The 16,731-nt window shown below is 37.8% G+C and overlaps 1 protein-coding gene across 2 annotated transcripts in view; it reads right to left on the bottom strand.

Annotated features, from left to right (window-relative positions):
• TOX (thymocyte selection associated high mobility group box) overlaps positions 1 to 16,731 on the bottom strand; it is a 295,972-nt gene that overhangs the window by 14,356 nt on the left and 264,885 nt on the right. For both annotated transcript variants that reach the window (XM_040972532.1, XM_040972533.1), the window contains exon 6: positions 8,674 to 8,754. In XM_040972532.1, the coding sequence (XP_040828466.1) occupies positions 8,674 to 8,754 (81 nt within the window). The remainder of the gene's footprint in view (positions 1 to 8,673; positions 8,755 to 16,731) is intronic.

Genomic DNA, 16,731 nt, shown 5'->3' with positions numbered 1-16,731 from the left:
AAGGTTCACTCACTAAGTGAAGACTGGGAAAAAATTGGTGTTCTATTTAATGTTTAGCACACTTGCATTCCACATCAAAGTACCTGAATTAGATATCTGCCTCTGACTCTCTGGCTCCCAAATATCCAGCATCCAGTTAATGCAGACCCAGGTTCAAGGAGTTGGCTTTCTGCCAGTTAAGTGAATCACCTGAGTTGGGTTTCTGATTCCCAACTTTACTTTTGGCAAATCCCTAGCCCTGTGGACACCTGGGGTATAAACCAATGAATGAGAGAGTTCTCTCTCACAGTACCTCTTAAAAAACTATAAAATGTTTAAATATTTTCTAAAATCTGATTATAAATTCACTTCCAATTGATTATTAATCAGATCAATATAGATGCATCTTAAGTATGTAGCTGTTCTGTTTTGGAAGAAAGAAGAAATACATTTTAGTATCAAAAGGTTTTGAATTCATAATCTGATAAAATGAAAATATGAAGAAATATCTATTATTTCTTCCAATTAAACTATTGAAATAAGATGAAAATTTGTCCATTAATTATTCTGCATATTAAAATATCTACACATACCATTCAGAAAAATAGAACTATTTTCCCAGATGTAATAGATAATTCAAATTTATTTCAAACATATTAACCATACATTAATAAAAGTGTCTTGGACCTGGCGTGATAGCATAGTGGGTAAAGTCCTCGCCTTGAACATTCTGGGATCCCAAATGGTGATGGTTCTAATCCTGGCAGCCATGCTTCCCATTCAGGTCCCTGCTTGTGGCCTGGGAAAACAGTCAGGGACGGCCCAAAGCCTTGGGACCCTGCACCCACATGGGAGACCTGGAAGAGCTCTTGGCTCCTGGCTTTGGATTGGCTCAGCTCTAGCCATTGCACTCACTTGGGGAGTGAACCATTGGATGGAAGATTTTCCTCTCTGTCTCCCCTCCTCTCTGTATATCCGCCTTTCCAATAAAAACAAATAAATCTTAAAAAAATAAAAACAAATGTGTCTTATGTTGGTTACTTGGTGTGATTTAACCAGAGTAAACACAATTGCGGATCAACACTGAGTCCCACGTTTCCAGGGAGGAATGTGTCTGTGTTCCTGCTCCATTCTGAGAACGTTCTCTTTCTTATTTGCTTATGTACAACGTATTCTGAAAGATGTTTGTTCCAAGGAAAGAAGTGGAGCAGAGAAAACTGAGACCCCTTGGGTTTTATCAACAGAGGCTTTCTGTGACATATGAAAAAGGTATCAAAGGGCACAACTCTATATCACCTAAGATAATCTTATTAATCAAATTGTTGGTCATACAAGATAGCTTCAATTCCATTTACACTGTATAATGAATATAATACTGTATAGTGCATAAATGTCTCCAGTCTCTGATGATATGCGCTATAAAAATGAATGATTGGCAAAGCAATTGTTATTTAAAATAGCAAAGTATAAGCACAAGATATAAAATTGAGTAGAAGTAACAATACAAGAATTGCTGAACCAAATAAAATTAATAGTCCATCTAATTTGGTTCTTGTTTTCAGTACTGACCAATACATGATGCATTGGAACTTAAACATGATTTATGTGTCCACTCAACTGTGTATTGGTACTTGTGGAAGCAAATTTCTTCTTGGTCCTTGCAGGTGATTAACTTATACCCTGAAGCATGAGATTTTATTATCTTTGAATCACAATCTGGACTTACAACACTGCAAATTTTCTGTTAACAGTCATAAAATGATCCATTCCATTTGCAAATTCAGACTCAGTGTTTGTCTCAGTAATTCTAAACAGCCTGAATTCTCTAAGTCTATGCCTCATTTAGTGTGGGAGGGGGGAAAGTGCAGTTGTTTCAAAGTAACTCCTCTTTAATTGAACTGATCAAAGTGCTCTTATCGGCTGGTTAATACTCTAAATGTCCACAGCAGCCCAGACTGGGGCAGACTTGAAGCCAAGAACGGGGAGCTCAATCCAGGTTTCCCTCATGGGAACAGGAAGCCAATTCTGGAACCATTGTCAGTTGCTTCCCAGTGGGCATTTCAGCAGGAAGCAGAGCTGGGACACTCAATAGTGGCCAGGGATGCCCAACTTGAGTCATTAACACTAGGCCAAATGCCTGATCCTCCATTTAGCTTTCATTCTCTATTGATTATGGTACAGGAATTCCCTTAATTTAATTCAAATTTTAATATTATGCTGGACTGTGCATTAAAACATAATAAAAAGGTTCATTGTCCTTTATAAGCTTTGGTACCTTATGAACAGTTAATGAACTGTTCCTGAAGGTGGAAACAAAATCTCATCTTTGATGTGTGATCTTTGATTTAACAGACCAGAACATAGCCATTCACATGCTCTCTCCTCACAGGTTGGCATGTCTCAGAGTCTGTAACCTGCTTCCAATAATGTTGCTTTACCTGGGGACATTTGGGAACTTCCCAACTGGAGAGCTTGTGGGGCACTATTTTACATATACTCAGACAACTCTTTGTCTCTCATTGGTGAATTTGAGTTAGGGAAACAGTTAATAGTCACTTGAAGCCAAGTCTGTAGCTTAATTCTAGGTGATGTTTGGGGAAAAGAATGAAGTGTGAAAACAATGTAACAAGATTGATTTTCTAGCCTGGCTCATAAACTTTTCCTTCAGTTCTAAAAGAGGAGTTTCAAAAAATATTTTGAACTTTGGGAGCAATAATAAAATACGTTTGTAGCCTCCCAGGGCAACTTCTTTGAATGCAATGCTCATTGTGGGAATATAAATTCTGGTGTATATGGTGAAATGAGACTAGTTCCATTGCTTTAAAGTTATTCGTTGTTTTCAGCATAATAATTTAGATCCATGTCTAGGAATTCCTGAGTCTATGGAAAAACTATATTTCCTTAAGCTTTATTTAATAGTCCAACCCCAAATGACCTCCAATAGCATGTAAAACTGGCTAAGCCAGGAAGTTCTTTCATGAACGTATATACGGGTGTTGTTTGGCAGCCTTCATAAAGACCATTTCAATTAAGAAACCTGAGTAGATACATCTGTTTTTGTTTATATCTATATTTTTATGTTTTAAAGATTTAGTTTTATTTTGATTGGAAAGTTAGATATACAGAGAGGAGGAGAGACAGAGAGGAAGATCTTCCATGCACTGATTCACTCTCCAAGCAGCTGCAATGGTGGGAGCTGTGCTGATCTGAAGCCAGTAGCCCGATCTCCCATGTGGGCATAGGGTCTCAAGGCTTTGGGCCATCCTTAACTGCTTTCCCAGGCTACAAGCAGGGAGCTTGATGGGAAGCATGGCCCATATTGAAGCCCAGGCGTGCAAGATGAGGACTTCAGCCATTAGGCTACCGTGCCGGGCCCTATATCTAGATTTTTTTTAAGTTTTAAAAGTATTTCTTTCTTTAATTTTTGAGAGGCAGAAACATGGGGTCAGTCAAAAGAATCCAAGACAGACACAGAAAGATAACCCATGTACTGTTGTCCTCCAATATCCTAAGTGGCAAGGGCTGCATCAGGATCAAGCTAAGAACCAAGAATTCAGGATCTAGATGTCCATGTGGATAGCAATACTCAACCATCAGTGTTATATCTAAGGATCTATATTATCAAAAAGTTAGGGCTAAGAGTGAGTGGAGTCAGGTCTAAAACCCAGGGATTCCAACATGGGATGCAAGTTCACAGGCATCTTAATTACTAGGAAAACTGCCTACCACTATAGATCAATTTTAATCTAAATGAAGCAAATTGTCTATGGGATAACATTTTTTCTCACTTTAATGTCACTGTTATTAATGAAAAATTCCTTTCATCAGATTGATCTAGCTAATTTTTCAACCACATACTTATCTTTTCCTCTTTCTTCGCCCACCTACCAATAATACTAAAAATAAGAAATAATGATCAAACCATTAACAGAAAAACAACAAGTAATAACAACTACTACATTTTATTAAGTGCTTTCTTAGTTTAAGATCTTAAACTATGGCATCTATTTAAAAATTTTTTTAGAAATTAATTTTTTTAAAGATTTTTAAAAATTTTGCACAATAGAATTGGAGAGAGGAGAGTGGGAGAGGTATAGAGACTGATCATCCATTTCATTGCCCAGATTGCCACAATGGCCATAGCTGGGCTGATGTGAAATCAGAAGCCAGTAGCTTCTTCAAGGTCTACTAGGGCCCAGGCACTGTGGCCATCTTCCAGTGCTCTACCAGGTGTGTCAACAGGGAGCTGGATCTGAAGTGGAGCAGCTGGGTCTTGAACCAGCATCCATCTTCACTTAAGCCACATATTTTACTGTGGTATTGACAGTCAACATGAGAACTACCCTTTCAGCAAATTCATGTCAACATTGCTATTGACTTGAAGTGTAATGTTGTAGAGCAGATCTCTACTGCTCTTTCATCTTGTGTAGGGAAAACATCCATTTCCCACTCAACATTTCTTGAACCTATACTTATGACAATTTTGGATGCCTGCTGCTATTGCCTGCTGCTGTGGGATGATGGTGGGAACAATTCATACACATTGACTGGCACAGTGTATGGCACCAAGAAACTTCTCAATAATAATATATAATTTATAATGTGTTACCTTTAAAAAAATATTAATATCAAACAGTGTGTAAATGTCATTTGGAATACAAACATTGGATTTTTTTCTTAGGACTGATTTTTTAAAATTTTGAATGGATTATGATGGATATCAACCTAGAGTCATATTAAAGAACACAGTGGAATCAATGGCATATCTTACATTTAAATAAAAGAAGTAATAACTAAAAGGGAAGAGCACTGTTTATATCCTCTGACTCGGTATCACAGAGTCTGTGGTCTCTAGATGTTTCTATTTTTGATCATGTTCTGTAAGAAGCAGCTAATTTTAGAGTATATCCTCAAACAATTTCAAGTATCATGAAAAATTTCCTCTTGGAACTGTCATATTCATCCTTGCCACTCAGCACCTAGCATTGAGCTTGACACAAAACAGGTGCCCTGCAGCTCTGGAGTGGGTGCAGAACACCTCCTGGAGTGGAAGCAGTGAAATCTAGGGGCCTAGGAGCAAAAAGCTTAATTTGGTGTAATAAGTGCATTGCATGGCAAATGGGACCCATAACATGTAGCCCTGGAAGAGGAAATTCAACGTGGTGGAAGAATTTAGGAAAATGGATGTGATGCTCTGGCCCCATTTCCCATGGACAGAAATGACCCTGGAAGACAGAATGAATGTCGATGCTATGCCATAACTTCAGGGCAATGGGTGTTTTAGGAATACAGACTTCTAGATGCATGAGCAGCATAGCTCAGAAGAAAATGTGAAGACAGTGTAGGCCACTGCTGGCTTTGGTCATGAGTTACCTACATGTTTCAGTGCAATTTTGATGATCAAGCCCATTTGCAGGGGTAAGGCATGAACATTAAGGGAGCTCATATACTTAAAGTGGTCCTGCAGACATAAACCCAAGGGTCAGCACTTGGGCTAGCCCTCAAGATGCTGACTTCGATGCCTTTCCACACTGGAAGGACTGTGTACAATACCCAGTTTTTGTTTCTGGCTTCAGCTTTCTGATAATTGAGGCTCTGAGAAGCAACAGTGATAGCGCAAATAATTGGATTTTTGTCACCCAGAAGAACTAACAATGAACTGAATTCCAGGCTCCTAGGAGAGCAGTAGAGGATGGCCCAAATCTTTAGGACCCCGCAACTGTTTAGGAGACCTGGAGGAAGCTCCTGGTTCTTGGTTTCGGATCAGCTCAGGAATGAACCAGTTTCTTCTCTGTCTCTTCTTCTCTTTGTTAATTTGGTTTTCCAATGAAAATAAACAAATCTTTAAAACAGTCAAACAAATGATAGTAAAAGGAATCCTCTTTCTCTGAAAATATATGAACACATATATTTTAAAAAGAGAGAGGAAGAGAGAGAGAGAGAGAGAGAGAGAGAGATCTTCCATCCACTGCTGAAATGGCCACAATTCACAATGGTCAGGGCTGGCTTAGACCACAACCAGGATCCTGGAACTTCATCCAGATCTCCCATTTGGGCCATTTTCTTCTGCTTTTCAAGTACATTCCAAACAGGAAGCTGTATAGGAAGTGGAGCAGTCAGGATACATGCTCATATGGGATACTGGAGCCACGGGCTATGGCTTAACCTACTATGCCACAAGGCTAGCCACAGTTTTCATATATGGATGCATACGAATTTGATCTTGCTGTCCCTACTGAAACTCAGTGGCTGTCTTTCAATTTGAGAAGAACAGATACTATCATGTCTTGAAAGACCATTATGATTTGAATCCTGTTTGTCTTCTCAGATCATCGCAAACCACATTCAGTTAGCTCCATCTACACTGCTCTCTTCTCAACTCAGTGAGACATTTTTGCTACTCAAAGTCTTTGCCCTTGCAGTGAAGCTGAACATGGCAATGCTTATCCTCCTTTGACCCAGTTCCAACGGCATCTCCTTATGAAGACCTTGACATACCCTAGTTGAAATTTTGCCTGATTTCATCAAGAACACTTAGATTTTTAAAGTTTTTTTTGTGATTTGTTTGGTCATACTGACACTGCTAGTCTCATTTGACTAAAGAGAAATTTAAGTGCGGGGAATGAATTTGCTTGTTTTGTGCTACATCTGCTGAGCCTGGTCCAGTTCTTTAACCAGAACTTGAGCATGCCAGGGCAAATCTGTCATGATTAACCTTAACCATTGCATGAACAGTTAAAAAAAAAAAAGGGAAAAAAATACAGCATTGCTGTATATGTGAATCTGTGGAAATAATTTTCTGCTTCCTACTTTAGATTTTTTAGAATGGGATAATAATTCAGAACATATTCATAACTACGTTCTGAATATGTATATAAATAAATATATATATGGCTATTATTTTCTTTCTCATATTCCGAATGGAAAGTAAATGGAATTGAGACTTTCAAAGTTGTATTTATTCATGGAGTTAGGGTGGAAGAGAGAGAGAGAGAGAGAGAGAGAGAGAGAGAGAGAGAGAGAATGAGAGAGAGAAGCAGCATGAATTTCCATGTGTTGATTCACTCTGCTAGTTCACTGTTACATGCTTACAACCAATGATAGGCCAGAGTCAGGAGATGCCATCTCTGTCCAGGTCTCTTATGTGGGTGGCAGGAACCTAACTGCTGGAGTCATCACCACTGCCCTCAGGATCCGCATTAGCACAAAACTGCAACTGGGATCTCAGGTTGAGGATTCAACTGAGCTATTCCAATGAAGGATGTGGGCATCCCAACAAGAGTCTTAACCACCACTTAGATAATATCCAGGGAGTAATTTTGCTATCCCAGACAGGGTGTCTGTCAATTTCCTTTCATTTGTGTACTCACAATAGAAAGTTACATACAAAGAAAGATTCAACAACTTTAGGAAAATTCCTACAGCCAAAGAGAAGAAAAATGTCAGGGTAAGCTGTAAAAAAAGCGCTTTTTTTTTTAAATGGCAACTCAGAGCATTTACACAAATTGCTGTATACTGTGGGTTGCAACTCTGAGCCTGAATAGTAGGAAAAGTTGCAGCTAAGAGCAAATCTGAGGACACTAGGGGCTGAGTCAGTAACACAGCTTTCTCTAATCTGCATGTCATTGCACTGAAATTGAGAATTCATGCCATTGATTTTCTTGTAAAATGCTTGGACTAAATCTCTATGTGAAATGTTTAAAAATAACTTACTGGTTTTAAAAATTCCCTTTATATTTGCTACAATCTAAAAATACCAACATAACTAATGGTTTATTAACGGTCTAATGTTTTATGCTTTTTTTGTTACAATTTTACCTTCATTCTTTGAATTTTCCAAATGTACATAAATGCAGAATTGCATCAGCAGAAAATATAAACAGTTAAATCCTAAATAGTAAGCTTTCTCACAACATCATGCTTCAGAAATAGAACATGTGGTTGTATTAGACCAGGAGAATGCTGTTGCATTTTGCTCTCCCCTTTGAAAAAAATCTGTATCTAAATATTCAGCATATATCTTCCTCAATAAAAACTAATTGATATAAATGGGAAAGAAGATTTGAACTTCAGATGACATAGAATTGAGTACTCATAGACTCATTTCGTCACTCCAAGGTTAACTCTCTCAGAATATATATAAAAAGTAATGTATCTTTAATAGTGAGACACTGAAGAGAGTCAATTCTTGAGTATTTATAACAGGAAGGATTGGTGCTTGAGATATTCTAAAACAACAAGTATCATTTTTTAAGTGGTGTTTCTATTTTTTAACAAAACGATGCGACTTTTTTATTTTGGCAGCCTACCTCTCATGACACCAAGATTGCAACTTAAAACATCTGGTATCTTCTTAGCCAAGGCCAACAGTTTGGGTTGGGGTCATTTGATAGTGGACTATGTAGAAATCCAAATTCAACTCAGTACTAAAAAGGTGTTGTTGAATAATCCACAAAAGCATTACCCCACAGGTGGACAGCGTGCTTTCTAAAAGATCCAGAAGATTCCGTACTACTCTTTTCATGAGGAACAAATATTTTTGTTACATATAGCTTTGTTTAGGAACTGCTGGTTTCTTGCCACAAAGAAGGTTGTGCAGAAATGCTAAAGTGATCTTTTATGTTTCTCAATGACTATCAAAGCCTGCACCGAGATGGCCACAATCCGTCACAATACCACACAATTGCACGTTACCTTGGATACAAGGCTGGCTCTGTATGCTGCGAGTTGCTTCAGGTACTCTTTCTTTGCAGCCTCGGTTTTCTTTTTATAGACCTGAAACAACAACAAAGAGTCTTAAATTAGAAAGTGCATCTGCTTTTGTTTTCAGAAAAGTACAAGGCATAATGATAATTGCACACATGTACAGTTATAGCTTGTAATACTATATATTTCAGCAAAAATTATTTTCTCTTACTGAAACAGATTTTTTAAAAAAGGTAGCAAGAGATTAGATAAGAAGACTAGCAACAGTAAAAGGTGTGCATCTTACATAAAATATATAAAAGGGTTTATCTGGGTTACTTTGAGAATGGAGGTAGTTGGCTCAGAAAGATACTATTGATGATGGTTTCCAGGGAAACCACATGTGAGTAAATAAGGCAATTGTATTTATATAATGGTAAAATAATTCCAAGTGCATTCATATCCTGATACACACCAGTATGTCTCAAGCTAAACATAAGAACAGATTTCAAAGATGATGAATCATGTTCAGTAAGCAAATGACAGCATAATACAATGGTGTTCACATGCTCAATATTTTCCAATTTCGAGCTCGAAACTCGATTTTCAGAGACTCTGGGATCAGTGATTCAAGAACGCACAGGGGAGAGAATGGAGATCCAGCAGCCTGAGGTCTGCGCTGTGTGCCATGCAGTGCAGTCTGCACTGGTCATGCCCTATCCAACAAAAACACCGAATGACATGGATCTATGGCCACCCTCCTTTGAAAAAGTAAGAATGTTCTGGAATGAATTTCAGTTTGCAGAGACTTTTCATTTTTGAGGTGGAATCATCTTGAAAATAAAAGTAAAATCACCCTAAATTGAGCAAAAGGACCAAAAAATGACTTACTGAATGCTAAAGGTCACAGTGCTAAGTTACACAGAGAGGAATCATTACAGTCAAAAATGAAAGATTAGCAAAGTGAAGACACATGGTTGTCTGCTATTATTAAGTTGATTATTTCAAGGCTTAAAGTGTATTTTTGCTATTCTTCTACATTCAGTCCAAAAGAACCAAATATTTTTCCTCATTTACTGTGAACATGGGACATATTTTCATCAATAACAAGTGTTTGAAATTTTCCCAGTACTGAATTTGACAGAACAGAATTTTACAAGGCTTGGCTAATATTTTCTTATTCGAAACCAGACACAGACAGTATTCAAAAGTGGCTTTAGAACTGGAGGAGTTAAATATAAATTATATCTAGAGACCAATCTGCCTGTTGGCTGCAGGGGTCAGTTTATGGTTTCTAATGCTTGCTGTGGTTTGCTTAGCTCAGTATCCTACTGTGAACTGCAAAATGTGAGAAATATTACTTACTCATGAATATGCTAATTAAAACAAAACATTTTATTCAAGGTTAATAAATGAGTAACTGCCAACAAAGTTAGAACAGGGGCCTCAGAAATGAATGTGATAATTATCTTCCTTGAAAGATGTCTGAAGCCCTGGCTTTTATATTTGGCCTTTCAGTATAATAAAAGTCAGTTAAAACAAGATTAAAGGAATTATTAATTATTATAATGTTATCATATAATCACAGGGCAATTTTACAAAACATGAATCTAAAATGTTAAATATTGTATTTAACTTTTATTTTTTAGCAAAACACCAAGAGATCTTTTGATTCAAGTATAGAGGTGCTCTAAATTTACTTGGAAAATTATTTGAAGGCACATTTAGATTCTTTTTTGTAAATTTACATGCAAAAAGAGAAAAAATGTTTGAGTAGACAGAATGCCTTTGAATGCTGCAAGCCGTGTCTGTTGTATGCACACTGTAGCCACAGAAACACTGTGTTCTGCTCTTGACTGATTTGCTTTGTGTTCAGAGATTTCTGCTCATAGTTTCCCCTTAAACCTCTTCTTCAAGACATAATTCATAATTAATAACTTCAACTGACAATGTTTGCACTTAGTCTGAATACCTTAATACACTTTCCAGAGATGTTACTTCCACAAGACTATTCAGAACTAAATAGCGAATAACTGGGAAGACAATTGTATTTCATAAGCATTTCTATTGTGTTTCTGTTTCAATACTTCCCCACTGGCTTCCATTTCGCTAAGTAGGATTCAGTGAGCTTCCAAAGGCAGATCATGTACTTTGACCTTTGGCATGGGCCACTTTTTCATTTTCAAAGTTAACCCGCAGCCAAGAAGATGGTGTTGCTTGATGATGCCCTTATTGTAGCAGCTCTTATCTTTCGATCATTCGGCTCCACCGGAACAGACACAGTGGTGTAATACTAAGAGGCTGTTGCTCCACTGGACTCTAGGAGATAACTTCACATAAAGTGTTAACTTTCCTAAAATGTGTTCATTAGCAATAGGGAAAGGTGGCTAACTTCATGCATTGCAGGCTGAATATGTGTCCCTACTTTCGCTCCAGGATCGATGTTGTTACAGGATGCCTGACTAGCAGCTGGAGTCTTCTGTTTTCTACAAATGGCTCCCTATTGGCTATTGATGATTGGCTATGTGGGATCATTGTCTAAGTGCCCAAATACCCATTCAACTCATCATGCCACATTATGAGAATTGATGGATTTACTCTTTCCTGAATAGCTGCAGATGTTAGGAGGGAGATTTCAAAGGGGAGTAATTTCAGGAGCTATGTTTCTATAATTGGATTGAAAGGGGAGTAGGCCAGGTCAGAACTAAAATCTGAGGCAGTATCCCCAACAATAATTAAAACCCAGACCTTGAGAGCAACCTAATGGCTCTAATATTATACACTCTGTAGGTGTCTTCTCTGATGCTACCTTCTAAAATTTGACGAGGATGCTGTTTGAATTCTGTATTAAATGGAAATGTCCAAAAGCAAATCTACAATAGAATAACAATTACATGCATGAATTTCATATGCAGTGAAGGAATTTCTTAATATAGAAGAGATATTTTAAAACTCTCTGTAAAACTTTAAATACCTTTCAAAGCCTGTAACTATAGATGAAGAAAATCCTTTGCTTGCAAAAATCTAAGATATTAAAAGACTGTATTTGGCAATGAACAACCACTGTGATGATCAAGTGCACAAACCTAACCTATGAGAATGGGTCTGATTTATGTCAAAGATAAGTTTGGGAAAGAAACGGGCTCTCTCTCTCAGGGAAAGACAAATATTTTAAAGATATGTGATTCACACAGTAAATATTAGTACTCAGTTGAGCTACAAAATGGCTTCCAAATGGTCCACAGCTGTTTGAAATAAAGTGCAAAGTTGGCCAGATGAGGATTTAAAAATCATAATACATCATTTATCATCTGCCCCAACTCATCCAAACACTTTTGAATTCATCCTGTCCTAACTTAGTAATATGCTGTGGCTTGTTATTCCAAGAAAGCAACCATATCCTTTCTGAGGATTACATCTTAGTGCTCAAACTAAAACACATATAATGGATAAGCTAAAACATACTTTGATGGGCATCAGATAGCAGTTCTAGAGAATCCAAATGCTGTTCATGTGACTGAATGCTTCACTGAGCCTTTTGTGAAATGCTCTAAATATAGCATGTACATATATCTTTATTGCCTGACAATCCCTACTTAAAATTAACAGGTCCATATCAATGAATATGACAAACAGAAAAAAAATTGTACAATCTGTCATTTAACTCCTTAACTTTTGGCTCCTTCCTCAAACAATCCATCCAACTCACACAGAAAACCAACATCATACAAATACCATTTAATTCCTACTTCCTTCCTTTTCTACTCTGGTTCTTGGTTCATCTCTAGTTATGTTTTATTTCAACAGTCTTTATAGTAGTAGCATAAAAAATGCAAAATTCTTCCATTTCTGGATTCTATTCAAACACTGTTGAAACTAAAAACCTAAAAATCATTTTGCTTTTTTGTTAACCTCAGATGTAGCTTTTTATTTAAGTTTCCTATTTGTAGAAGATAGCATTTAATTACATTTTTCTGAAATATCCTTTACAGATTTAAAATTTTTGGCTTCTTTCAAGACTGCTATTATTTTGGTCACTTGGAACATGTGCATCTGTATTTATATAAATTTTAGTCCTTACATGTGGTTAAATTTCCATCTTGTGTAACTTGTTCAACATTTTCTAAGTATTTCAAAATTTAAAGGATTTTATAAAATGGATTGCGAATATCACACAATGTGGCCAAGTTCTTACTACTGATTCCTTTTGAGAATTGCCAGATCCATCCCAGTGGTCTCAACAAAACTGAAAACTTATTCTTAAGGCAGCAGGAATCAGAAATAAGTATCTTGCCTAGACAAAGGGCTAAAAATCGTGTCTGTTGACTTCTTCAAGCAGGATAACTAGGGAAAGCACAAATTATTCAACTACACTTAATCACTATATTGGATGTCCAATATGTGTTTTCTGTGATGTGAATGAACTGAAACTATGGAATCCAGACATCACCATAGGTATTCTTTTTTGGTATACATTTTTTATGTCTTCATTTATATACAGCTTAAGTTCTTTAAACATGAATGTTGTATTTTGTACTGGCTAAGAAAATACAGACTAAAAGGGGGCAATTATTCTACTCAATATCTCACAGAAAGTGGATGGCAGACCCCAATACAGCTTAAGTTCTTTAAACATGAATGTTGTATTTTGTACTGGCTAAGAAAATACAGACTAAAAGGGGGCAATTATTCTACTCAATATCTCACAGAAAGTGGATGGCAGACCCCAAATGGGAATCAAGTCAAGCTGATGTCAGACAACCCATCTTTGTCGAGCCTGGAGAACTCCATCCATCTGATGCTTCTTTCAGACACAAAGCATCATTGCTGGGTCTCTTGTTTATTGAAGAAGCCCCAGGCTAAAGGGTATTGTTGGTCCCCAGGAAGTGCCCAGTAAATATTAACTCACATCATCACTGAACTCAAGATTTCTCCTCTATGAGTCAGCATAAGCACGGATGCTGAGTAAATTACTGAACTGTGCCTTCTAAACTATGAGTGTGCATCAACAGAAATACAGTGTTTGCTACACAGCTGTATAGTCCATCCAAAACATTTTTACAAAGAATACATGACTCACAATAGACTTGAGTGAGCTTTCACACAACATCCTTCTCAGTGTGTAAGCACAGAACAATTTAAACATGGGTATTACATATCTAATACTCACAGATGCATGCAACAATCTCATATATGTGCTAACACTTCTATGCGCACACAGGTACCTGGATTTTAGAAGGAAAACATGCTCACCCTTTTATCCAGTCATTTGATGACTCATTTTCAAATGGGCATTGATATAAACTTGGCTCCTAGTCTACAGATCTTAAGTGAACAATCATTATACACATCCTTGACTCCTACATTTCTGTAGAAATTGTGAAAATGTATCATGTTAGAAGGAAATAGCCAAGGTAAGCACACGTGTGAATGTCACAGTGCAGCAGGATTTTTGTTAACCTTAAGTATTGTTGACATAAAAATCCAAATTGTATCATACGGTAAGAGGGGGAACAACCCGGGAGCATTTATGCAGTGGGTGTTTGAGCTCCAATGAGGAGTGAATGATTTGATTCTGTGGGCTCAGAGGATTTGTCAGCTGCCTCCTAAGTATAATTCTGGCTCTTCATATCCCTGCTGCTTCTAATTTAGCAGGACAGGCTCATAATTGAAGCAAATTAACTATTTACACTTGCCACTTCTACCAGGGAAGAGGACACAGCAGCAGGAAGAATGAGGAGGAAATTACATTCTTCCCACTTGTGTCAGATCTGCCCTTATATAAACACATTAACAGTAATTTCATGAGGCGTCAAACATAGGAATAAATACTGAGAGATAAAATAATGAGGTGTTGCTATTGAGCTGAACTGCTAAGGCTAATATCGTTGGATATGAATTATGCATCCTGAAAGAAGGCGTATGTTACTGTATTCAGTCACTTTCCCTGAAAGTGGTATCTGCTCCTTGAGCTCTGGAAAATGCACACTCTGGGCCCATGTCAGAGCTGGCATTTGGGGAACTGCACTCCAGCTCCTCAGGCTGCGGTTTCTCCTGAATGCAACACACTCCGAACAGGCTTTCCACTCCATTTTTAGCATAACAGCATGTTTATTTAGCTCTTTGGCTGCAGCTTTAAAGCCATTTAATGTAATGTAAACAAGAACATTTTGTTTGTAATTTGCTAAATGTCTTACAGCCTGACTGTGTCTCCAATTAGGAACTTAAGGTTCATTTAGTGATTTACATCTGGTTCTGATTTAAGGTGCCGTTTTGTGGCTAAAAAAGGGCGCAGGACTCCTTTAGAGCACTCTGGACCAAACGATTGTGCCTCAAAGCCAAGCCTGCTTTTGGATTTTGTAGGGTGTCACTATGTACCCACGTCCTACACGACAATAAGCAGAATCAGACAATTCAGAAATGACAGAAGTAGACAGGAAATGTAGTTGGGACCTTTTAAAAATTTTTGCTGAGGGTGATTGGAACTTACTACCAGGGGATGCTATCGTTCACTGTTTTTCTTTGTTTTTTGGTTGAAGTCTGTGAAAGACAAGGGGCAGAGTCCCACATCACAGTAATACTTGTGCTTTCGTTCCCTTCCCCATCTGGTGCCTTTTGAACAAGTTAGCATGCTTCTGAAAGGGGCTCGGCATTGTCTTCGGAATTACTAGCATTGGAAAACCCTGGCTGCAATGCCAACCACAATTTTGCTCCCAGTTTGGATTCAGCACTATTGTCCCACGTGCAAAAATGCAGAGATCTCTGATATACAAAGATTGTCCAGTGGCTTTCACAGAGAGGATTTGCGCAGGAAGCTTCGGATTCTGGAGGACTTTTATCATTTCTTTCAGCTTTCCTCTGATTGCTCTTCTCTGAAAGATTCTTCACAGAAATGAAGTACCCACAGTTTCTCACAGACCTTCAAGGATTCTGAAATACTGATGTGTTTTCCTGCAGTGGCCTCACGTTCCCGCCCGCACGCCACAACCAGGAAGCATGTGACATAAACATACAGCAGCTCTATTAGTCATGCCTTCTCTGGCTATCACGAAAACATTCAATTGTCATCTTGCTAATAGCTGTTTGGCTGCAAATACTGTAATTTTCTGAGCCCCAAATAAGTCATTGATAATTTTGTTCATTTTTCTCAATCTGTGTTTATATTTGTAGCTGTTTGTGGTTGCAGGTTATTATGATGACAGAATTTTTAAAGAATTGTGGCACATGGAATCTTAGCCTTCTCCTCCAACCAGCTACCTATGCGATGCGACAGTGTCACATCGCCTGCTTCTTTCACATGATGTTTGTTGCAAATTTTAACGTTTAACAGTCAGCCTCTGACTTGCTTTTGGAATATTGCTTTCAAAACACCATAGTATGGGTGTTTCCCTACATGAATATTAAATGAGAGCAAGATAGAATTTATTGAAGTTTAAGCCAGAGATATGATAGCCTGTTGGCACACTGAGTCAACACAAAGGGAGAGAACAGGTGTTAAGACAGCATAATTACACTTTGGGACATTTTGTAGAAATCTTCTGTAAGCCCACATGTGCAACTGAGGCAGGCATGTCTGCTTTGTTGGCAATTCTTGCAAAGCATGAGAGAAGGGTTGCTTTGTCAAAGCAGAAGTACGGCCCATCCAAGGCAGCATGCATCCGTTTGTCAGCAGTGTCTGATTTCATTCACTTGACCCTGCCTCTGCTTCTGCCTGGGAGGGTCTGCATGCTGCGTTTCTCAGAGACCAGACCTATCTGGATGATCCACAGTCTCACTTGTTTTATTAAGCCAGAGCATCTCTGATGAGAAAACAAAAGGTTATGTTGAATTCCTGTTAAGGAAATGGAGAAACTGATATGGAGACAATTCATTTTGGAAGGGTCCCATACTGTTTTGGCAGCTCTCAAACAAGTGCTCAATTTTAAAAATATTTTCTTTTCACAAGAAAAAACGGAACTATTTCTCTCCAGTTATTTTCCTAAACAGAACTGGCATAGTTTTTTTGCAACTGGATTTTTTTAATGAAATTGCTTGTTACTACCTAATGAGCTACATAGGTCAATTATT

The sequence above is a fragment of the Ochotona curzoniae genome, unplaced genomic scaffold (assembly GCF_017591425.1).
Source record: "Ochotona curzoniae isolate NIBS_2020 unplaced genomic scaffold, NIBS_Ocur_1.0 contig_2318, whole genome shotgun sequence".
Lineage (NCBI taxonomy): Eukaryota > Metazoa > Chordata > Mammalia > Lagomorpha > Ochotonidae > Ochotona > Ochotona curzoniae.
Note: the sequence above shows the minus strand (reverse complement) of the source record. Positions and strands in the feature narration are given on the sequence as shown.